At 44.9% G+C, this 23,705-nt stretch overlaps 1 protein-coding gene across 1 annotated transcript in view; it reads left to right on the top strand.

Annotated features, from left to right (window-relative positions):
* Positions 1–9,769: 9,769 nt before the first annotated feature.
* Positions 9,770–23,705, top strand: part of Niban1 (niban apoptosis regulator 1) — a 149,929-nt gene continuing 135,993 nt past the window's right edge. Inside the window, exon 1 of the mRNA XM_059280874.1 lies at positions 9,770–9,939. Coding sequence (XP_059136857.1) covers positions 9,885–9,939 — 55 coding nt within the window. The 5' untranslated portion in view covers positions 9,770–9,884. The remainder of the gene's footprint in view (positions 9,940–23,705) is intronic.

Below are 23,705 nucleotides of genomic sequence, written 5' to 3'. Positions count from 1 at the left end.
CCTGACTCTGTCTCCCAAGTGCTGGGATTAAAGGTGTGCACTACCACTGTCTGGCTGGGAATGCAGCTTTTCTCTCTGGTTCTCAGACTGTTGGTTTCCAACTCCAAGATGCCTTGCTACTCTTTTTAGACTTCTCTATTCCTGCACTCAGTCATCAGTTCTAACTTCCCAGTTCATTTGTCTCCTTCTCTCCCTCCGTCCTTCCTTTCTTCCTCCCCCAGCACACACTGCGATTGGAATATTGGATTTAGTCCTGATGTATCCACAGTTACTATCCTTCTTGCTTCAATTTCCTAATCACAAAAAGTGCAATATGGGAACTTGAGACATAGGTTAGTTGGTAAAGTGCCTTTTAGGAATGAAGCCCTGGGTTCAGTCCCTAGTATCACATAAAATCAGGTGTGGGACATTGACCTGTAATTTCAGCACTCAGGAGATGGAGGCAGGAGGGCCAGAAGTTCAAGGTCATCCTCAGCTACATAATGAGTTTGAGGCTGGGCTACACGAGACCTTGTCTTAAAGCAAAACAAAATGAAACAGTATGTAAAAGCAATGATATTCTGACACACGCTACATGTGAAACTCAAAGATGTTATTCTCAGTGAAATAACATGGTAGAAAAGGTGGGGCTGGTGAGATGGTTCAGTGGTTAAGAGCTTGTATCGCTCTTGTGGAGGATCTGAGTTCTGTTCCCAGCAGCCACGTCAGGCAGCTCACAGCCACCTGTACCTGCAGCTCCAGAGGCTCTGACCACCTCCACTGGCATTTGCCAGCACCCACACTCAGTTAAATACCCACACACATACACATAATTAAAAATTAATTCAAGAAGAAATACTATGGGAACAAAAAGGAGAAATATTCCGAATCTGCTCTGAGGAGGAACCCAGACTAGGCAAATTCACAGTGACAGCATGGAGACTCGAAGTTAGCAGTGGTTGTAGAGGGAGGAATGGCGAGCTACTGCTTAATGATCACACCATTTCTGTTCGGGTCCGTGGGGGAACACCGAATAGCGGCGATGGTTGTACAGTACGGTGACTTGTACACTTAACAATGCCTAAAACAATGAATTTTGTCTAAGGTCCATTCTACGTTAGTCCTCCCTTCTTCCACACCTTCCTGCAAGCAGCTCCCTCTCATAACCTTCTGCCCCTCCCTGTGGAGCCTCTCACTCTATCTGCTAATGACGGTATTCTCAGCCCAAGCTCTCACCCCTTCATAGCAGAGGATAATCTCGAACTTCTGACCTGCCTGTGTGTCTCCACCTTCTGTGTGCTGGGATTACAGGCGTGGGCTACCACACACAGGGTTTATCTGGTGCTGGGGTGGAATCCAGGGCCTGACACATGGTAAGCCAGTACTCTGCCAGTTGAACCACACCTCCAGCTCTGCCTCCAAATCTTTTCGACAGTCTCTCAACACATTCTGTAATAAAGCTCAGCTCCTTTTCCTGATCTCAGCGCGTGACGGGTTGTGGTGTTGTCTCATCTACCCTCCTCTTTGTCTGTTTCCACTCTTCACTCCAGCTGAAGCACTCTAGCCGGGTTTCCTTTTATTAAACATGTCAGACTTGTTCCCATCTCACTTCTGCACTTACTACTATTAATAATAATCGCTTTTTTGGTGCGTGTATGTGTGTGATGTGAGTGCATGTTCAAATGTGTATTTTGCATGTATGTAGGTACATGTATGTACAGGCATGCACACGTGTGTGTGTGTGTGTGTGTGTGTATGCATGCTCATGTGCAGAGGTCATTACTCGTAGAAAGATTCTCTTGCCAAAATTTGAGCTAGCTACCTTTAAATCTAAGCTGGAATCGGTGTATAATGCAGTCGATAATCAATCAAATGCCTTGGATGAAAGAAAATCACTTTCCAAATGGACTATAAAGAATGACAAATCGCTAAGAAAAAATGAATGGCCATATACTGTGAGAACTGACCCTTGTTGGCATATGGTGTTATAGTCATAGAAAAGGACGTCCATTTATATTTGTCTTAACCAACCATATATAAGGATATAATATAGCTGTAGAATGATTTTATCTGGCAAATAAGCACTATTTAAGCCCTGTATTTATCAAGGATGGGAAGGAAGACAGAAATCCACTTCAAAGTAAAACAAAACAAAACAACAAACAAAAGCCCAGGCAGATTTATTGTTTTGTAGAACTGGATAAACCAGGATGAAACTAATGAGATGTCATCAGAACATTTCTCTTCTTTCAAGCAGGGGCTCTCCTTCTGGTTGACAAATACCCACTTGGCAGCTCAAGATTTATATCCTTAGCTTAGCAACCTCAGGGGATGCCAGTCTTCCTTAAATAATCCTGGTCAAGATCATGATTGGCCTGGGTTAGGAATAAATTAGCATAATATCCATATGTAAATACTGGGAGTTTACTCCTTCACTCTTCCCCTTCAAAAGTTATTCTGGCAGTGAGCTGGTCTTAGCTAAATTTTAAGTGGAAAGCAGTCTGATCAAATAGAAACATATTTGATATGATATTGTTGTCATGTGTAGCCCAAGGGAAGTAACCACCATCAAACAGGAGACAGAATTTAAAGAGGAGGTGTGAATGAAGACAATTTTAACAAGGTACAGTTAGCCATGCCAACTAGGGATGGGAATATTCTTTCCATACAGATGTCATAAATATCTGGACATCTCTTTGCTGCTCCTCATTCCATCTGTGAATGCAACTATTCACAAGTCTAATGGGGGGGGGGTGGGAAATACTAGGAGGATGCAGTCTGCATTAATAAAACTCACTCTAGATTTTAAAATCACCACAGGGAGAACTTCCACACAATGCTACTGCTGCAATATCCCTCTTCACCTTTCGGTACCAGCCCCTCTGGTTCCGAGTGTCCTCAAGGGTCCCCAACCAATGCTTCCTCCCAGTGATTTAAACACATCAGACTCAAAGTCACAAACCCGGCAAGCCACCTTCCAGCAACTTTTGATACCTGACTAGGAGAACTAATGTGAGTTGGTGATTTGTACTATAGAGAGCACAGGGAACTGCTTTTTATAAACTGAATTAAAATTATACTAAAATGTATACTACACATGGTATGTACAAGCTTGCACTATTAAATAATAGACTGGACCTCCGGGAAACGTCCTTCTAGGGCAGTAACTCTTTTGTGAACTGAGAAAAAGAAATGTTTGTAAGATAGTGTCAGATGACTGTTAAACCTCTCTAGCTGGGTGTAGGCTAGGTGAAACCGGTTAGAACTGGTGTTGATGGTTCTCTCTGCCTGGAGGCCCCGCCCCAGGCCCGGAGTATCATTAGCAGCCCGGCAGGTGGCGCTCTTCCCTTTGTGCACTAAAGGCAACAGCTTTTACCCCCCAATCCAAGATGGGTTAGAGCTTGGCCTTCAGTAGAATCTGGTTACCTCAGGCAGAGCAACATGCCTAGAGCTTTCCAAAGGGGCCTGGGCTACTCTGGTCTTGTTGGGTTTGAAGATGTGATAGGCACCCTTAAATGTCTCTGGTTCTAGAGTTAGCATCGCTAGTCTTTATTTGCCATGATTCACAAGCACATTGAATAAATGTTTCTTTTTTTTTTTTGAATAAATGTTTCTTAACTCAAAAATAATCTATGTCTTTTTCTTCTTTTCTTTTTGAAACAAGGTCTCATGTAGCCCTCGCTGGGTTAGACCTCACTATGTAGACCAGGCTGGCCTTGAACTCACAGAGATCCACATGCCTCTGCCTCTGCCTTCTGAGTGAAGGATTAAAAGTGTATGCCACCACTCATCCATAAAAACAAAAAAAGGAAAAGAAAAAAGAAAAACCAGTATATATCTAATATCTTTCTAAAAGCCAGACTTTGCATACTCTGGAGCTCCAGTTGAGTCCTGTCTGCAGAATCATTCAGAAAGTATTTTAGTCAGCTTGGCTTTCTATGATGTGAAAATATTTAAATATATATAAATATATATATATATATATATATATATATAAATATTTAAAATATAGTGCCCAGTGAGATGGCTTAGTGGGTAAGGGCACTTGTCATACAAGCCTGGAGACCTAAGTTCAACCCTTGGGACCCCCATAAAAGTGGAAGGAGAGAACTCGTTACATTAAGTTGTCCTCTGACCTCCAAGTAAGTGCTGTGGCACTAATGAACGAGAGAAGAAAGGAGAGTGGGGAGACGCCAGCCTTCTGCCCGAGGAGCAACAAGATGCCAGCAGACCGGTAACACCAGGGCCATGTGGCACATATAGATGAATAGAAATGGGTTGAGTTAAGTTATAAGAGCTAGCTAGCAAGAAGCCTGATCCATAGGCCATGCAGTTCGTAATTAATATTAAGCCTCTGAGTAATTATTTTATAAGCGGCTGCAGGACTGGGGTGGGAGAAATTATCTGGACCTCATGGCCAGGCAGGATCGGAGAAACTTCACCCTAGAAAAGATAACTAGAGGGCTGGATCGATGGCTCAGGGGTTAAGAGTGCTGACTCTTCTTCCAGAGGACCTGAGTTCAATTCCCAGCACCCACATGACAGCTCACACCTGTCTGAAACTCCAGTTTCAGGGGACCCCGACACCCAGGGCAAAACCACAAATTCACATAAAAATAAAATAAATAAATAAATAAAAAAGATAACTGGAGTTATTTCCCCAAACCACAAAGCAAGTTAGTATCAGAATAAGGATAGAAAACATTGTTTGTTGGTTTTTTTTCCCTACCCTGAAGCTTGGGCCCTGACAGAAGAAACTGACTCATTTCAACAAACTGTAAGGCTTCTGATAAATAGAGGAATACTTAAAAAAACTCAATTCATTTTGTATAAAACCCCAGGAGCCACAGACTGTAAGAGGTTAGGCACCGGACATTACGTGGAAAGAAAAGATGAAGACCACTGTTAAGGAAACTTGGAAGGAGGAAAAAGAGAAGGAGGAGAGGGAGGAGGGTGGGGACGAGGGGATGAGGGAGACGCACCAGGGCCAGAAGCCAGGTAGATGCCAACCGCCAACCAGCTAAATAAATAGTATCTAAAAGTATAAATTAGAGAAATAAAAAGAAAAGAGAGAGAGAGAGAGGGAAAAAAAGGAAACGTGGTGGCACCAGAGGCAGGCTTAGTCGATTGACTGGTCTGCCTATGGGGATCCCAATGTTCAAAGGAGAAAATTCAACAGAAAGCCAGGGGAAATCCGCTGCAGTAAGGAGGATGTGCTTAACCGGCAGGCTATGCTACCGCAAGGGGATTGATGCTTCTACTACCAAGTCAAGTCCTTCCAAATTCACGATAAGGAACATGGTTAGCTAGAAAGTCCATGGGGAAAAAAATTCAAGCCTTGGCTCTAGGAACTTCAAGTTTAGACAACAGGATATTATCCTTATTTGGATGCCCAAATCGACAAATATCGAAAAAAACATTGATAAAATAATAATAAATGCTATGAAAGTCTATGATGGGCCGGAGGCATAGGGAAACAGGCGCACACACATTGCTGGTGAGTGGCTGAATTAAACTCCATTTGTACAGTGGAATACCACTGATCTGGAGCTAGACACTGATTTAAATAGAAATATTCTGGATAAAATTATGAGCAAAATACTTAAAATTATATATTAAAACACTATTTCACTTGGATAAATAACCACTGTAAGTTTATATAGTTATAAATCATAGCTGCACATACATTCATAATCCGCAAATCTGTAAGAATTTGCATCAAGCTGATAATTGGGTTTATGCAAAGATACTGATACTGGTTTGTGGGTGGGTGATCTTTATCCTTTCTTTAAATTTAACTATGTCATTTAATTTTTTTTTTGTAGTAAAACCTAGGTTACTCACAAAAACAGACAAAAATCAAGATTCAAGACAGAAGAATCAGCACAGGGTTTAAAAAGATGAACTGTGATATCAGATAACCCAGAACACAGATGACCTTAGACACACTCCTTACTGTTGTTGGCCTGATCTGCAAAAATGGTAATAAAAATAGTACTTCCTTCAGTGGGTTTGTGAGGATTAAACTGGATTGCTCACTGATGTAGCACCTCACGGACTTAGAAATCATGTAACTACAGAGTTCCAGCTCCAGTTTCACCGAGCAGAGCAAGGTACTTGCAGAAATACAAAGCCTGTCACCTCCCCTGCTGTGTAAGCAATTACACACCAGTGGCAGAGCCCTCTGTCTCAATGGGAACACAGAAAATGAGGGGTTCATAGTTCCGTAACATGCAAGGAAATCCCCAAGCATACAAGCTTTAAGAGTATTAACTATAGGTCAGGCAGTGGTGGAGTCCGCCTTTAACCTAGCACTCAGGAAGCAGAGGCAGGTGGATCTCTGTGAGTTCCAGGCCAGCCTGGTCTACAGAGAGAGTTCCAGGTCAGCCAGGGCCACACAGAGAAAGCCTGTCTCAAAATCTGCCTCCACAAAAGAGTACTAAATGCCTATTAAAATCTTTTCCTCTTTAAAAGGATAATCCGAACGAGTGAATTTTATGGTATATGGATTATATCTTAATGAATCTGTGATATTGGGGTTGTTATATTGATCTGGGAGAGGTGGCCTTAAGAATACTTCAAAGCAGAATGTGTTGATGCAGGAGGAACAGAGCCTCGCACAGGAGATTTCTAAACTAGCTGGTTTGAGTCAGAGGAAAATGAACTTGGGTTCATAAAGTTATTGAATTGCTTGGAGACTCATTTTAAAGTGTAATTAATAAAATGATGCTCCCATAGAATTTATAAATATTAGATACTATGACTGAAATTAAAAAAAAAAAATTCTGGGGGCCAGCTTAGTGGATAGAGGTGCCAAGTCTGATGACCTGAGTTCAATTCCTGGGATCACATGGTAGATCAGGAGGAAACTAACTCTGGCAACTTGTTCTCTGTGCACCACATGACCACTGTGTCCTGTACGCTCCACACCTGAAGCAAATAAGTGTAAAAAAGATCAAAATAATGAATTTCTTATTTTTTCTTATAAACCATTGAGAGAAGAATATCTTTGTTTTGGGGCAGGAGGGGAGAAAACACCTGTTTCTTTCTTGATGTAGCATGAATGATCTGAAGGGTCAATTAAAATTCTAGAGATGGCCAGGAGGTGATGGCACACCCCTTTAATCTCAGCACTCGGAGGGCAGAGGCAGGTGGGCCTCTGAGGTCAAGGCCAGCCTGGTCTACAGAGCAAGTTTCAGGACAGCCAGGACTACACAGAGAAACCCTGTCTCAAACAACAATATAAAAAAAAATTCTAGAAATGTCTTTCATTTCTAGTCTTGCTCCTGCTGATAACAATCCCAGCATCCACCCACTGTATTCTTACTATGCTCCTTGGAGTACATTAGGTGTTTTAAGACCTGATGAAAATTGATTTTGACAATCCATAAGGCAACTCTAACTATCTTCATATAACTGATGAAGAAACCCACATAGGGATGTTCCCCAAATGTCCGTGTATTAAAACTTAGTCCTCAATCCCGAGTGCTGTAGGAGGGTGGTGGAACCTTCAGGAACTAGAGTCTAGTGAAGGGAAGTTAGGTCACTGAAGTGTGTTCTTGAAGGAGATACTAAGATTCCTGCCCCCTCCTGGTTCCCAGCTGCTGTGAGCTGACCAGCAACTCTGCTACATGTTCCTGTCATGACGTGTAATGTTGAGCCATGTGCCGGGTGCATCTCTAGCACTAGGGAAGCAGGACAGGAGGATTGTAGGTTCCAAGCCAGCCTGGGTTACAGAGCAAAGCCTTGTCTCCAAAAACCAAGTCGGGGATGGGGTGGGGTACAAAAAACCCTACATAAATGAAAAAACCAAAACCACCTCATGATATCCTGTGCTGACATAAGCTTGTAGGCAATGTGACCACCGGGCCTCGGTCTGAACCTCTGAACTGTGGCCAAATAAACACTAATTCCGCTAAGCCGATTATCCTCAGTGTTTTTTTCACAGTGAGAAGACTAACCCCGGAGTTAAGCAATCTGACCAGGTCACGTGGCCAATCAGTGATACAAAGCTGAACCGGACGGGTCACAAACTTGTTGATTCTACTCCACACAAATCTTTCCACCTGGAAATGCACAAAAAAGAAGAGTGACGGAGGATCAGAATAATTACTTGTTTCTCAAACTCAGATAAACTATACTAGTAGAGACAAACGAAAACTGTTTTTGGCAGGAGATCCAAGTCTGCTTCCTGAGATGCAATTAGATCAATTTATGTATTAGAAGGAATTAGTACTATTCAGAAAAAAATATGTTTCCAGAGCCAGCTAGAATATTTTAGGAAGATTTTATTTTATGTGTATAGGTATTTTGTCCACATCTCTGTCTGGCCACAACATGCATGCAGTGGTTTCTCCAGACACGATTTCTCCGTGTATCTCTGGCCCCTGAATGTCCTGGAACTCGCTCTGTAAACCAGGCTGGTCTCCACCTCTGCCTTCTGAGTGCTGGGATTAAAGGCACCCCATGTAGCCTAAGCTAGCCCCCAAATCTCTATGTGGCTCACTCCTCCTGCATTTACTTCCCAAAGGCTGGGATTACAGGTTTGCACCGCCACACCTCGTTTTTGAAATGATGAGACTCAAACCCAGAGCTTCCAGAATGCTGGGCCAGCACTCTACTCTCTGGCCTAGAGATATTAGCATTTCAGAGTTGTCTTGAGAGCCTTTAATCCCAGCACTCGGGAGGCAGAGCCAGGCGGATCTCTCTGAGTTCGAGGCCAGCCTGGGCTACCAAGTGAGTTCCAGGAAAGGCGCAAAGCTACACAGAGAAACCTTGTCTCGAAAAAACCAAAAAAAAAAAAAAAAAAAAAAAAAAAAGAGTTGTCTTGAATAAAACGGGACACCCAGAGAGTAACACAAGTGATTTTCCTTAGGGAAATGAGGGTAGTGGAAGGATGAAAGAATTCGCGGGACATTGGACATATTTTGAAATTAGACAGGATGTATGTAGGGTATGAGAGACTCTCTGGTGTGTGTGTGTGTGTGTGTGTGTGTGTGTGTGTGTGTGTGTGACTGGTTCTAAGAAATATTTGTGTTAAAGTTCTGGAGAATTATCTTCAGAGACAGGTGTAGAGAACACTTAATTCAAGTCCTCTTCAGGCCTGGTTAAGTTGGTATGAAGGAATGGCTAACAGTCTGACCACTAAGAACAGAAAGAAATCAGGGCGACCCCTCTGCCCAGGCTGATCTCTCCTGAGGCTGCCAAGCTGAAGAGCAGTTGTGGGGAAAGGACCAATGTCCGTTTCCTACCAGCTATTTCCCATCTGGTAAGAAGACAAGAGCCTCAAGGACAGATCCTTGAGTCTTAGGCAGACCTTAGAGTGTGTGAGACCCAGCCTTGGTGTTTGCCAGGTTTCTCCATCGATTGCCTGGCTTTCCCTCCACTTCCCACCGCCTAAGTCCAACTTCTGGGTTACAGGAAGGTATGGCTCTCCCTGGTTCCCGGACTTGGGGGCAAGGGAATTTTCTGGAGGGCCTTGAAAACAGACCCTGGACAGGTGGCCGGAGAACAGGAAGGCAAATGGGCTCTTGACCTCCACCTGTGCAAGAGGGGGAACGAAGCTTCCAGCTGGCAGACGTTTACAGTCACCACTCCATGATGTGCCTGGGCTGTCCCCAAACTGGTGAAAAGTCAGCCAAGAGCAGGAAGGAGGTAAGTCCTTTTCCAGTCCCCGGAGTTCCTTGGACAGCCCCCGGGGCTCAGCGAGGGCGGGAAGACAGCCCCCGGGCCGGCCCACATGTCCTCCGAGGGCGCGGACCTGGAGGAGGCGCCCGCGCCGGCGACGCCTCTCGAGGAAGTTGGCCCTTTAATTACGGAGCCAGTTCCCGCTCGCATCCACCTTCAGCAGCGAGCAGCAGACCCAGTCGGTGTCAGTCCTCTGCCTCCGGTGCGGCACCGCGGCCATGGGCGGCTCGGCCTCCAGCCAGCTGGACGAGAGCAAGTGCGCCTACATCCGAGGTACGGCCGCCGGAGCTGCAGGGCGGCACAGAGCCGGGGCTAGCCTAGTCACCTCCAGGGCAGCGCTGGCAGAGCCAGGGCCAGCCTGGTCACCTGCGCACCGGTCCCCCGGGGGAGCGCTGGCTAGCGGGTGCCACTCGCGGGAGTTGGGCTCCTAGACACGCGCTCGCCTCCGGGACCGTGTCCTGTGTCAAGCACCGGCGCGGTTCGGGTGGGGAGGGTCCTCGGGATGGGATGATGCGGGACTCGCCAGGGACGCACGGGAGAGGCAGGTCCTCTCAGGAGGGCTGGAGAGGACTCTGTCGTCCCCCCACCAAAGTCCTCGCCCCCCCACATGCGCGCCCCTCTCCCCAGGATCCGTTCTTTCACTGATGGGGAAACATCTTTCTTGCTTGTACTTGGCTCTGAGTGGTTTCTGAAAGTGGCCGCAGAGGTTGCCGGGGATATCCCCTCGAGTGTAGAGATTTCCTTGCGGGGGATTCCTGGCCTATCGAGGAGAATTTCCCTGTGGTCATACTGGCCGGGTTTTGTGAAGTGCAGCGCTGGCCACACCTCCCCCGAACTTCACACCAATTGCGGGGCGATTTCATCAGAAACAGAAAGGATGAAGTCTTCACCTTTTCAGGTTGGATGGTTCCCTTTCCTTCCCCAGAGAGGGAGGAAAGCAAAAGGGGAAGCTTGGCGTGTTTTGAAACAGTTGTTAAAGTTGTAGACGGGGAGAAACTCGTCTTTTGAGGAGATCTTGAGATATGGAGGAGTGACTCAGTGAAGACAGGCAGGCAGAAGAAACCAAAACCAAACGGAACAGAAACTGCAGGAAGTCTTGACTCCTTATCTATCGGTGTGTTGGGCTCCTACCCCACCCACCCCAATCTTGCCCTCAGCCACTGACACTCAAGCTAGCTTGTGAATCCAGTGAGTCCCGCTCCTGGCTTCCGCAGTACCTTTAAAAATATGTATCCGGCTCCAAGTTTTACTGTAACTCTGTAAAAGACACAGTGAAGTTTTTCCTGATGCCCCTTTTCTGGACCTTGAGGTTAGGTTATGTCTAAAAAGAAAGCATTTATCCATTTCTTTATTCGTGTTTGTTCTCAGTCAGGACATTTCAAAACATTTTTTTAGAGGAGACCATATGAAGGGCAGAGGCTAGAATTGATTTTCCAGATTCTTGCTTCTGTACTTCGAATAGAGAATCGTCAGCAACTGGCAATGTTGGGGGTGGGGGTGGGGATAAAACTTAGTCACTAGTCCCTCTGTGGAAGAGAAACATGGATGTTTTACTTAGCTAAAGACTAATCCTGCCTTACTCTTAGAATTCTGCTGTTTGCTGTTTTCCCCAGTTCCGGGATCAGAGATGTCACAGAACACTAAATAGGGGCTTGCGTTCTTAAGATGTTTCACCGCATAGTTAGAAGTACTTAAAGTTGATGCATAGCCATCTACAGGTGTCAGGACCCCTGGCAAGGTTGGAGATAAGCCGGTTTACACACTTCAAGGTCAGGACCTTTGTTGTGATTGATGCACGTATTATTCTCAAATAAGAAAACGTGTTACCCTCTTTATCAAAATCGATACACAACGCACAAGTAATAAACGTATTTAAGTGAGTAAAACTTCAGTCACGACACGCCCTAGTTAGTCAGTGTTCTCTGCTTTGGAAGAGGGCTTTCATGGTGTGTGTGTATATACTGGAGAGGGAAGGAATGAGTTAAAATACCTCCAGGGATAATGAGCCTCTGCTTCACGTGACAGCAGTGATCTCGCCAGAAGGGAAAGGAGCCTTGGAAAAATGCTGGGAATTGTTCCCGCATGAGCAAACGAAGATCACAGGGCTCTGATTTCCCGGCGGTTTCGAAGCTTCAGGTCCCTGAAGAAAACCATACCCCTACATTTATCCCTCTGCCCACCCTTTAGCCCATAAATACCCTCAAGCTCTGACTTAATTGTAAGTAAAACAATTGGAGGGTTGAAGGTCGAGTTTAAATACGGTTTTATGATCCGCTCCTCATAAAGTAGCTGCAGTGAAACGTGGATTTGAAAGCTTCTGTTGCGGAGGCAATAACTTTCTTTGGGCCCTGGTATCCTTTGCCAGGGCTCTGGATAACTAGTCTATAAATTTTAAGCGTTGCTAGGTTTGTGTCTGTTTGGAGCAGCTCTACCTCTAGAATGCTAGCACCCTGTAGCGCTCTGTCTGCGCTTACTTTCAGGCCAGTGGCTTAAGTACCATTTGGTTTGTGCGCCTCCAAACTTCCCTGTGCATGCTTTGAAAAGCCTGCCTGCCTTAGAATTCAGTCAGTCTTCAAGTAAAGCGATGCAATGCCTGGGGTATCAAGAAGGAATTACTTCGTTCCTAAAGATGGCAGTTTTGAGGATTACCAACATCCTCATGTTTCCTAAAAGGGATTGATTTTAGGATCGTTTAGAGGAACTTAGGACATTTTTTTTGTTTGTTTGTTTTTGTTTTTCGAGACAGGGTTTCTTTGTGTAGCTTTGTGCCTTTCCTGGATCTCGCTCTGTAGACCAGGCTGGCCTTGAACTCACAGAGATCCGCCTGCCTCTGCCTCCCGAGTGCTGGGATTAAAGGCGTGCGCCACCACCGCCCGGCAAGGACATTTTTATTAATAAGTAGGGCGGAGACTGACTTGCAGTCATGACACTACCTGGTAGCCTTTAGTGACTGTTTTACTATCTGTATAAAATGATTGCATTTTCCTTGAATCAGGAAGGAAGCTCACTCAGTCTAGGCATCAGTGGCCGGCCCTAAGATGCTCTTTTTTTTTATGTCATTAAAATCATTTACTATTACTGGGCAGTAGTGGCGCACACCTTTAATCCCAGCACTCGGGAGGCAGAACCAGGCGGATCTCTGTGAGTTCGAGGCCAGCCTGGTCTACAGAGCAAGATCCAGGACAGCCACCAAAACTACACAGAGAAATCCTGTCTCGAAAAACAAAACAAACAAACAAACAAAAAATGTATGATGTGTGAGTATGGGTGTGCCACTGCATGCGTACCCAGGTCAGAGGGCAACTGTGTCAGCTGACTCTCTCCTTTTCCTTTTACACGCGTTCCAGGTGCTGAACTCAGTCCACCAGGCTTTGCATGAATATTGCTTTACCCACTGAGACATCTTGCTGGCCTTTTTTGAGACATTTTGCTGGCATTGTTATAACTTGAGATGAAAGAGAAAAAAAAAAAAACACATGTATGATGTTTTTTCTTGTTGAAACAGTAACTTCGTCTCCTTTTAAAATAAACTAGTGAGGGTTGATGACATAACTCAGTGGGTAGAAGCACCCCCTGAGGCCCTGAGTTAGATCCTAATAATCTGAGTTCGAGGCCAGCCTGGTCTACAGAGTGAGTTCCAGGATGGGCAGAGCTACACAGAGAAACCCTGTCTTGAAAAAACCAAAAAGAAAAGAATCCACTTGATGAAGGAGAGAACTGACTTCCACACTGTGGTACACATGCACCCCCCCAAAACAAACAAACAAATGTAATACAAAACTTAAACGAAGCCGGGCGAAATGGCTCACCAGGGAAACACACTTGTTGCTAAACCTGGTGACCTGAGTTCAAGTCCCAGGATTCACATGGTGGAGAGAGAGAGGCAACGCCCATAGAATGTTCTTTAGTCTACACTCTGCTGTGACATGACATGTTCCCACCTCTACAGAGGATAAACACATGTAGAGAACTAAAAATATGATTGCATTTTTAAAGAATGAGAAAGGAAACAAATCCAAGCTCCTCCACCTAAGGCGTCCTTAGAGGACTGTGAAAAGTCCTGGAAAGTGCAGCATGGGTTTGGAGGACACAGGGCGAGGGGGGGGGGGGCTGCTACCAGCAAGTAGTTAAGGAAACTGTCCCTGACCTACTTAGGGCCCACAAGATGGCTTCGGTGGTTAAAGGTTTGCCCGACACCAACAACCTGAGTGGAGGAAACAGCTAAGCAAGTGCTTGAGGAAATTGTTCTTCAGTTGGGTGCAGGGATGCGCATGTGTAATGCTAGCACTCCGGAGGTGAAGGCTGGAAGAGTTCAAAGCCAGTGTCTGAGGAGAGGGGGGAGGGAGGGAGGGAGGGAGGGAGGGAGGGAGGGAGAGAGAGAGAAAGAGAGAGAGAGAGAGAGAGAGAGAGAGAGAGAGAGAGAGAGAGAGAGAGATCTTTTCCTGAACTCACTGTTACACATTGAGAAGGGCTCAATGACTTTCTTTGAAACAGTCCGTCAATGAGTTAGTTGGTGCCTTTAATGAGTTTCAGGTTCATTTTCAAGATTTAGGTGTATGTCTATGTGCCTTTGTGGGTTTATGTGTAGGTGTATGTGTGGGTGCCCCTCGAGGCCAGAAGAAAGCGGTAGTGCCCCCCAGAATTGGACTTACAGGTAGTTGTGAGCCCCCTGATTAGGGTGCTGGGAACTGAGCCCAGGTCCTCTGCATGAGCAGTGTGCTCTTAAACACTGAGCCGTGTCTCAAACTGAAGCTGATAATCGATGTGGAGTGAAGTGCCCTTGGGCAGAGGAGCGGGGAGTGGCTCCTGTTTGAGGTCTGCCCAAGGTGCTTGTTCAGGACCTATGGACACATTTGTTCATTTCAGTTGTTGGTGAGGGATGGACATCTTTTTTTTTTTTGTTTGTTTGTTTTGTGTTGTTTTGTTTTGTTTTTCGAGACAGGGTTTCTCTGTGTAGCTTTGGGTCTTTCCTGGATCTCACTCTGTAGCCCAGGCTGGCCTCAAACTCACAGAGATCCACCTGGCTCTGCCTCCTGAGTGCTGGGGACTAAAGGCGTGCACCACCACCACCACCACCACCACCACCACCACCACCACCACCGCCCGCCCGGCTGAGGTATGGACATCTTAACAGATCTGGTTTATCTTGATAATTATGGCAGTGTGGCCTCAGAGTCGAAATTTCTCATTAGTAATGGCAGTATCTTCAATGAGACGATTAGGATACAGATTATGGCAGCCACTGTCAGAAGCCAACCCAACATCTCTTTCCCATTCCACTTCCTGAAAGAACCCTTCAGTTGTTTACAGATTTAAGTTTCTTGGTGTAGCACTGTTTTGGAGAGACTAGTCCAAATTATGGACCCTGAAGACTGGGTGAGATTGTTCTGTGCTCATCACAGTGGCGGGTTCTCCTTGCCAGTGATTGTGTCACAGGCGGGGTGATGATACAGTTCAGTCAGTGATGCTGGAGGGGAAGCTTCCTGGCTCCTAGGAGTTCCTTTTCTTCTAGGTGGTCAAGTATTTGCTGTTCAACCAGGGGACCTTACCTTGATCTGCAGCTTCCATGTAAAAAGCTGGGTGCTGGGGTGCACACTTGTTACTCAGTGGAGCCGGAAGAGTTCCCAGGGGCCTGTTGGCCAGTCTAGCTGAATCTGTGAGCTCCAGGTTCAATATGAGAGCCTGTCTCAAAAAAGTAAGGTTGAGAGTGATTTAAGAATAACACCTGGGCGGTGGTGGCGCACGCCTTTAATCCCAGCACTCGGGAGGCAGAGGCAGGCAGATCTCTGTGAGTTCGAGGCCAGCCTGGTCTCCAAAGTGAGTTCCAGGAAAGGCGCAAAGCTACACAGAGAAACCCTGTCTCAAAAAACCAAGAAAAAAAAAAATAACACCCAACATTGACCTCTGGCCTCCTCCACACACACACACATGCATGCATGTATATATGTACTCGCACATACGTGAGCACACATAGATTTGCATACATACAAAGGAAGAGAAGGCTGGGCCAGTTCTTACAATCCTTGTACTAAAGAGACAGAGACAGGATGCTTGCCACGTGTCAGCTTGACCTACATGGTTACAGGCCAGCCAGGGATACATAGGGAGACCTAATCTCAAAATTAATAAAAATAAAGTAAAAAACGAAAATAAACATAAAATCAGAGGGAGACAAGGAGGACACTCTCTCCTTTCAATTTCATTGTACCTGGAACTGCAAAGCTGAAGAAGTCTCAGGGAGATAGGACCCCATCAAATTGCTAACAGCCTGCTTGAATGTGCCTTGGCTATCTCTTGTGTGAGATGCAAAATCCTCTTTGAGTTGGAGTAGCGAAGATTGCTGACTTTATTCAATCCCAGAATCTGGGAGGTGGAGGCCAGAGAAACTGGAGTTCCAAGCCATTTTTAGTTCCATAGGGAATTTGAAGCCATCCTGGGTTTGCCTAGGTGTTGTGTGACACTATTCCTGGGGAGATGTGAGCAAGCATCTATTCACCCCAGATAGGGAACCCATGACAGACCGAAGTGTGGATTCCACCAATGTCCAACATGGGGGATCAACAAGTCGTATTGGGGATTACTTACAGGAATATGGGTGAGGGGTCACTTACGGGAAGATGGGTGAGGGGTCACTTACAGGAGCAAAATGACTCAAAGACAGCTGAATCACCCAAGCCCACCTCTGCATGGGTGACAGCTCACAAAAGCTGGGAACATGGAGCACACTGCACAGCCTGCAGGCAGCTCAACAGGTTGGAGTGTGTCCCTTCCAGGTGGCTGTGTGAGTCTCTTCTAGTCTGCTTGGCTGGTCTTTGTTTCTTCTAGGCAGTTAAGGGAGTGTGTACTTCTTCCTGGCTGGCTGCTGGACTTGTCTAGCAGTCTTCTGTGGAGCTTGTCTTGCCTGAGAGTGATTTTCATCAATCTTTACTGCTTATTTATACACTCTTGTGAAGGGGGCGGGGCTAGTGAATCTGGTCAGTTTCAGGGATTTCCTGAAATATCTTGAGTTGTTCGCTTACCCGTCTTAAGGCACTTCCTTGAAGAATAGTGCATTTTACCTCCCCCTAGAACATCCTGTTGTTTTACCTCCTTGTAAAAATCCTGTCCTAAAATAGCCTGTTGCTTCACGCTCCTTTTATGTCTATGTTTTAAGAAGTTTCCCTCCAAGATGGAAGGTTTTAGCTTGAGGAAATTGCTACTCAGCAATAAGACCTAGTCTCAAAAAAGCCAACCAGAGATGAGAAAGATTGCTAGTAATCTCCTAATTAGTGCTTACCTTTCTGTCTTCAATAGTGGGACATACAGTTTTTTAGTGTCCACACGAACCCTCATAATAAAGATATTCCCAGCCTCCTTTGCGTTAAGATGGAGATATGCAACTGACTTTTGGTCAGTGGGATCTAAGTAAAAGTGTCACGTCTTTCAAGAAGGTTACTGGTCCAGAGGTCAAAGTGGATAGAAAATTATGGTTTTTTTTTGTTTGTTTGTTTGTTTTGTTTTTTAATCTGTTCTTGATGCTGTCTGGATGTGACCTTATCTGGATCAGCCATTTGGACAATGACATATCCTTCTAGGGAGTTTTTATAAAGCAGAGTTGAGGGATGAGAACAGCCTCAGTTTCCGTGGGAGTCACATGAGTAAAATCTCCATAAGAAGCCTGGGACTACTTTCCTTTGGACCTCGACAAGAGAGGAATCAACTGTGTCTCATAGAAGCCGGTGTTATTTGTGGAATTGTTATTGTACACGGAGAACCCTTATTCTAGCTAATATAACTGTCTCTGTTATCTGTGGCCCAAAGTATCCCAGCCAACTGGGTTCCCTTAAGAAAAAATAATTGAAAGACACTAGAAAATGGTAATAAGTTAGTGTTAGCTTTTTTTTTTTTTGGTTGTTCGAGACAGGGTTTCTCTTTGTAGCTTTGCGCCTTTCCTGAAACTCACTCAAATTCACTGGTGGCAGTGATGCACACCTTTAATCCTAGCACTCAGGAGGCAGAGGCAGGAGGATCTCTGTGAGTTCGAGGCCAGCCTGGTCTACAGAGTGAGTTCCAGGACAGCCAAGGTTATGCGAGACAGCTGTCTGGAAAAACCAAACGAACCAAACAAACAAAACACAAACTCAAATCTAATGTTCAAAATCAGAAAAGATTCTGTGACTTGAGAAGGATTTATTTTTGATTCAGTAAAATCTTTACGTTTCCCCATGAATTCTAAGATGAGCCTGGAACTCCATAGAGCACAATGCTGACTCAAGACCTGATTTTTAGCTGGTGAGATGCCTCAGTGGGTAAAGGCACCTGCTGCCCAGCTTGATGACATGAGCTTAGTCCCTAGGACCCATGTGGTGGAAGGGAAGAACTCCTCACACTGTCTTCTGACTTCCACAAGTATGCTGCACCAAGTACATGTACACACACACACACACACACACACACACACACACACTCACACACATACACACACACACACACACACACACACACACACACACTAAAATAAATAAATAAATAAACTTAAGGCCTGGTCTTTGTGGTTGTTTTTTCAAGACAGGGTTTCTCTGTGGAGCTCTGGCTGTCCTGGAACTCCCAGAGATCCATAAGGCCTGGTCTTCATAAGACATTTCCCTTTATGTAGACATCGATTATGAGAGGACCACGTGAACAGGAGTTTCTAGTAATCATAACTACCAAGGCGACAATACCAATTTTTATTATTTGATGGTTTCTATAGTAAGTCAAGCTCTCATGTATTCAGGTGGCTTTGAACTTGTGTCTGTAGATGACTTGAACTCTTGATCCTCCTGCCTCCACCTGCCAAGTGCTGGGACTACAGGTGTTTCCTGCAGGTCAAGTCTGTGAGGTGGTGCAGGTAGGACCCAGAGCTCTCTGCGAACCCGGAAAGAACCCTACCAGCTGAGCTCCAGCCTCTGTTATTTGATTTTTGTTGAGGACTGTGAACTGATGGTAGCTTTACTCAACTGCAGTCTTCGGAAGGGTCTGACTTGAGCTCACAGGTGGAAAAATGCAACAGAAGGAACACAAGTTTAGCAGGAACTTATGATTTAATTAAAATACATGCACCGTGAAAGCTTTCTAAAATATGCAGTGTGAATTATGGCGGTGAATTTTAATCTCCTAAACAGAAACTTTGATTACTTTTTGTTAGTAAAGCAAGGTACTGTCACTCTAAGAAGTAAAGTACACACGACAACACCTTGCAGTGGGAAATGAAGTGAGGAGAATAGAGAGACGAGAATAAAGCACAATTCATCTGCTACAGTCTGCTTAAGGCCTTTTTAGAAAATATAGGACATGAAAGCTAAGATTCTTAGAGTTTTCTACTAAAATGCCACATATACACACAGACACACACACATGCTCACACACAGATATACAGACACACACATATATACATACATACCCAGACACAAACACACACATACACATATGTAAAACACAGACATACACATATGCACACACACATGCACATGCACACACATATGCATGCGCACATACAGATACAGACATACACAGACACAAATACATGCACATGCACACACACACATATGCATGCGCACATACAGATACAGACACACACAGACACAAACACACACACATCCACACACACAGACACACCCAGACACCCCCCCACACACACACGCACACGCATGTGCAAGCACCCACACAAATGCAATACAGATTCTGTTCTCTGAAACTGGGAAACACATTTAAAAGAGAATAGCACATTGCTGCCAACAGGAAAAATGTAAGCCAGCTTTTAACGTTTTAGAAGTGCCCTTTCTTTGGTACTGCGTGGTTTTTCTCACTTAGGAAAAAACAAAAGGTTTAGTGAGACGAAAGCAATTAATTCTGTTTTTGCAAATTGCTAGGACCAGGAGGATCCAAAAAAGCTTGTATTTCTGTGCTTGATGTGTTGAATGAATCTATGAGGTCAGAATTAAAGAACAGAGTTTGCTAGGATCCCAGGAACGATGCTTAAAAAGTTTGAAGGAATTTTGGAAGAAAAGCCTGTTTCTCTTTGCCAAGCCACGTGGACATTTATTTCCCTTTCCTTCTTAAACACTATTTTTATTTTAAAATAAAACACAGATGCAGAGAACCACACAAAGCAGATGCATAGCCCAGCAAATCGTTGGAAGTCACAACATCCTTGCAGCCATCACCCAGGTTGAGGGAAAGACCACACTGGCCATTTCAGAAGCCTCCACGTGCCCTTGTCTCTCCAGAAACAGCTACTGTCTTCAGCTGTCTGTGGCCACCCAACAAACTACCTTAAAGATACTGGCACTTACATTCATTTGCTTATAATGCTGCTATCTCAACTGGATCCAGCTGGTGGTTCTGGTTGTCTTCATTGGTGGTTATTCTTGTGGCTTCGTTTCGTAGGCATGTCAGCTGGTGGTTGAGCTTACCTAAGGAACTCTTTCTCTCCAGGTGACCTTTCTATGTGGTCTCTTCAGTAGAGTGTCAGACTTTTAAAATAGTAAGCCAGGGTTTGCTAGAATGCTCAAGGCCCTAAAAGCTGCTAGGACTTCTTACGGTATGTTAGGGTTCTCTAGAGGAACAGAACTTCTAGAGCCTGTCTGTCTGTCTGTCTATCTCATCCATCCACCCATACATCCACCATCTAAAGGGGATTTATTAGTATGGCTTACAGGCTGTGGTTCAGCTAGTCCAACAATGGCTGTCTACCAATGGAAGGTTCAAGAATCCAGTAGTTGTTCAGTTCATGAGGCTGGATGTCTCAGCTGGTCTTCAGTATATGCCAAGCTCCTGAAGAAGTAGGTTCTAGTGCCAGTGATGGAATTGACCTGCCAGTGAGAGTAAGAGCAACAGGCAAAGAGAGAGAGCAAGCTTCTTTCTTTCCTGTCCTTTATATAGGCTGCCAGCAGAAGATGTGGCCCAGATTCAAGGTAGATCTTTCCACCTCAGAAGATCTGGATTATAGATGTATCGTCTCACCTCAAAAATCCAAAATAGGATTAATTGCTTCTTTAAATGATTTAACTAAGAACAAAAATCCCTCACAGGTGAGCCCAGATGCTTGGGTTTTAGTTAATTCTAGTCAATGTAGTCAAGTTGGTAACCAAAAAAAGCCATCACTTATGGCTTAGGCCTTGAAATGGGTAACCTGCATCATCAACTTGACTGGATTTAGAATCGCCATGGGAACACATCTCTGAGTGTCTGTGGGTGTTTCTAGAAAGGTTTAATGGAGGGAAGAGTCCCATTGAGTGTGGGCCTGACTACAAGAAGGTGAGTTGAGCATCAGCACTCATCTCTTTGCTCTGTGGCTGTGACATGCTGCCTCATGTTCCTGCTGTTCAATTCATAGCTAGAACCTTTGGCTATGATGTGCTGCATTGCATTATTCTGCTGCATTATAATGATTAGGGACAACTCAGTCATCCCAGATTCCAGGAGGGACTACACACGGGCTATTTAGGGCTACTCAATCTCACTCTACCAGGCTACTCATCTCAGATTTTTAATTTTTAATTAATTAATTTTACATCCTGACTGAATTTCCCCCTCCCTCCTCTCCTCCCATTTCCTCCCCCACTCCCCCTTCAATCCACTCCTCTGTTTCTGTCCAGACTGAAAGGGACTGGCCTCCCTTGGTTATCAACCAACAAAGCATGGCAGAGCCAGTTGTGGTGAGACCAAACACCTCCCTTGGTATTCAGGCTGGGCCAGGCAATCCAGTATGAGGAACAGGTTCCCAAAGGCCAGCCAAAGCATTAGGGACAGCCCCTGCTCCCAGCGTTAGGAGTCCCACAAGTAGACCTAATTTTGTATTTTGTAATGACTTCTTCATATTTCCTTGTGGTTTTAATCACTGTTGTCTTATACACTTAAAAATGTCTTCTTTCAAGTCTCTTATAAGCTAAAGTTTTCTCCTAAGTCTTTCTTCTTTTCTTGCCAATTATCTGTTTAACAGATGGAGTTTTCCATTGTCTGGAGTTTGCTCATGGTACAATTCCACACATTCCTCTGTATTTTCTACAACAGAGAGGAGCAGGCTCTAAGTCAGCCTAAGAGTCAGTCCTTGAGTCGGGAGTATGGATGGCGCTGGATTCTCCACCAGGAAGAAGGCTGGTTGCTGGCTTGTGTAGTTGCCTCTCTTTACATAATGCAGGAATCCATGGGCACTCATTGCCAGACTCATTCATTCACTGGAGATGGCTAAGTCTTCAAGTCTGTCTTCTAGCAGACTTCACTGACAGCCCCACTGGCCAGAGGCAAGTCACACATTCCTTCCTAAGTCATCACTGGCAAGAGTGTGGAGTTAGCATGGTTGGCTAAACCAGTCAAGAACACTCCTGGCTTAGTGCTTTGCTGCAGCACGAAGTGAGCAGCATGGCCATGGGATTCCCAAACAAAATCAGGTGGGATTACAAGAAGGAAGTGGCAGTTGGGTAGATAAATAAGATTACCCATTTGATAAAGGCCACGAAAGGAATAAAAGGAACTTATGACCGGATCCATAATGGTGCTGAGGTGGGGATGAGGTGTGTGTTAGATATGGTGTTTAAGAAGATCATACTTAGCCAGGTGGTGGTGGCACACGCCTTTAATCCTAGCACTTGGGAGGCAGAGGCAAGTGGATCTCTGCGAGTTCGAGGCCAGCCTGGTCTACAAAGCGAGTTCCAGGAAAGGTGCAAAGCTACGCAGAGAAACCCTGTCTTGAAAAACAAACAAACAAAAGAAAGAAGATCATAGTTGCTGACTACCAGAAAACTAGGGCAACAAACTGTTGGGTTCCCATAGGACAGGAAGAGAGGGAGGGACTTGAAGGAGCTGAAGAAGGGTGGTGTGTTGGTGTGTTCGGAATAGCGAGAAGTAGGAGGGACTCGATGGGAGGAAGTTCCTGCTCAGAGTTTGTTGCTCTCCTAGCATCACTGGAGTGTGAGCACTGTAAAAGCAGGGTCTTGACGTTGTTTCACTAGGACATCTGCAGCCGGCAGGTCAGTATCTGGGGCATGATTCTTTACTGATAAATGTTAGCTCCATGAGTGAAAGAAAGGTGAAAAATTAATAAACTGATGACTTTCCACCAAGTTGTCCTTGGACCTCTGCACGCACATCACGGCAGCTGGGCGTGTGCATGAGTGTGAGCCACCCCCATCCCCACCTCTTCATCATACACATATATGATAAAAGAACATTAAAAAAGAAAGAACTCTTAAAAATCAAAACAAACCCTGTGATCAAAAATCAGTTTCATTGATTCTTGGATAATAAGGTTGAAATAGTTCAGAAAACCATACAAATATCAAAAGAGAGAAAAGTGAAGGAGACAATATTAAAAAAGAGTCAATAAGAATTTTAACATCTGGGTTGGAGAGATGGCTCAGAGGTTAAGACCACTGGCTGCTCTTTCAGAGGTCCTGAGTTCAATTCCCAGCACCCATATGGTGGCTCACAACCATCTATAATGAGATCTGGTGCCCTCTTCTGGCATGCAGGCATACATGCAGGCAGAACACTGTAAGCACAAATAAATAAATAAATCTTAAAAAAAAAAAGAATTTTAACATCTGACTAGAGAATAAAGAAAACAAAGGAGGCAAATTACCAAAGAAATAACTGAAAGCTGTTATCTAGAACAGAAGACCACGTGCTTATGGATTTATAGGGCCAGACAATTTCTGGGGCTGATGGAGGTAGAGGTAGTTCCTGCTCCCACCTTGTAAGGGAAAAGGATCATGTAATACACAGGCACTGGGCAGAGTCCTTGGTGACAGAAGTGACCCCTAAACCACAGGCCACCCTGGACCTTTGGACCTTTGGACCTGTGCTAATGCAAAGTCAAAAGCGAAGAAAAGAATCAAGCTTGGCTTGAATAATTAACTTCGGGCCCGATCAAATGCCTGGCTCCTTATAGGACTCAGCCATTCACCCTTTCAATGCATGCAATCTGTAAAGGTCAGCATCCATCTGAAAATCACGAGGCAAACTGAAGAAACAGAGAAACATCTGTAACTACAAGAAGAGAATGTGACTCGGGATTTCCA

Source organism: Peromyscus eremicus, chromosome 15, assembly GCF_949786415.1.
Source record: "Peromyscus eremicus chromosome 15, PerEre_H2_v1, whole genome shotgun sequence".
Lineage (NCBI taxonomy): Eukaryota > Metazoa > Chordata > Mammalia > Rodentia > Cricetidae > Peromyscus > Peromyscus eremicus.
This window is presented reverse-complemented; position numbering and strand designations above follow the sequence as displayed.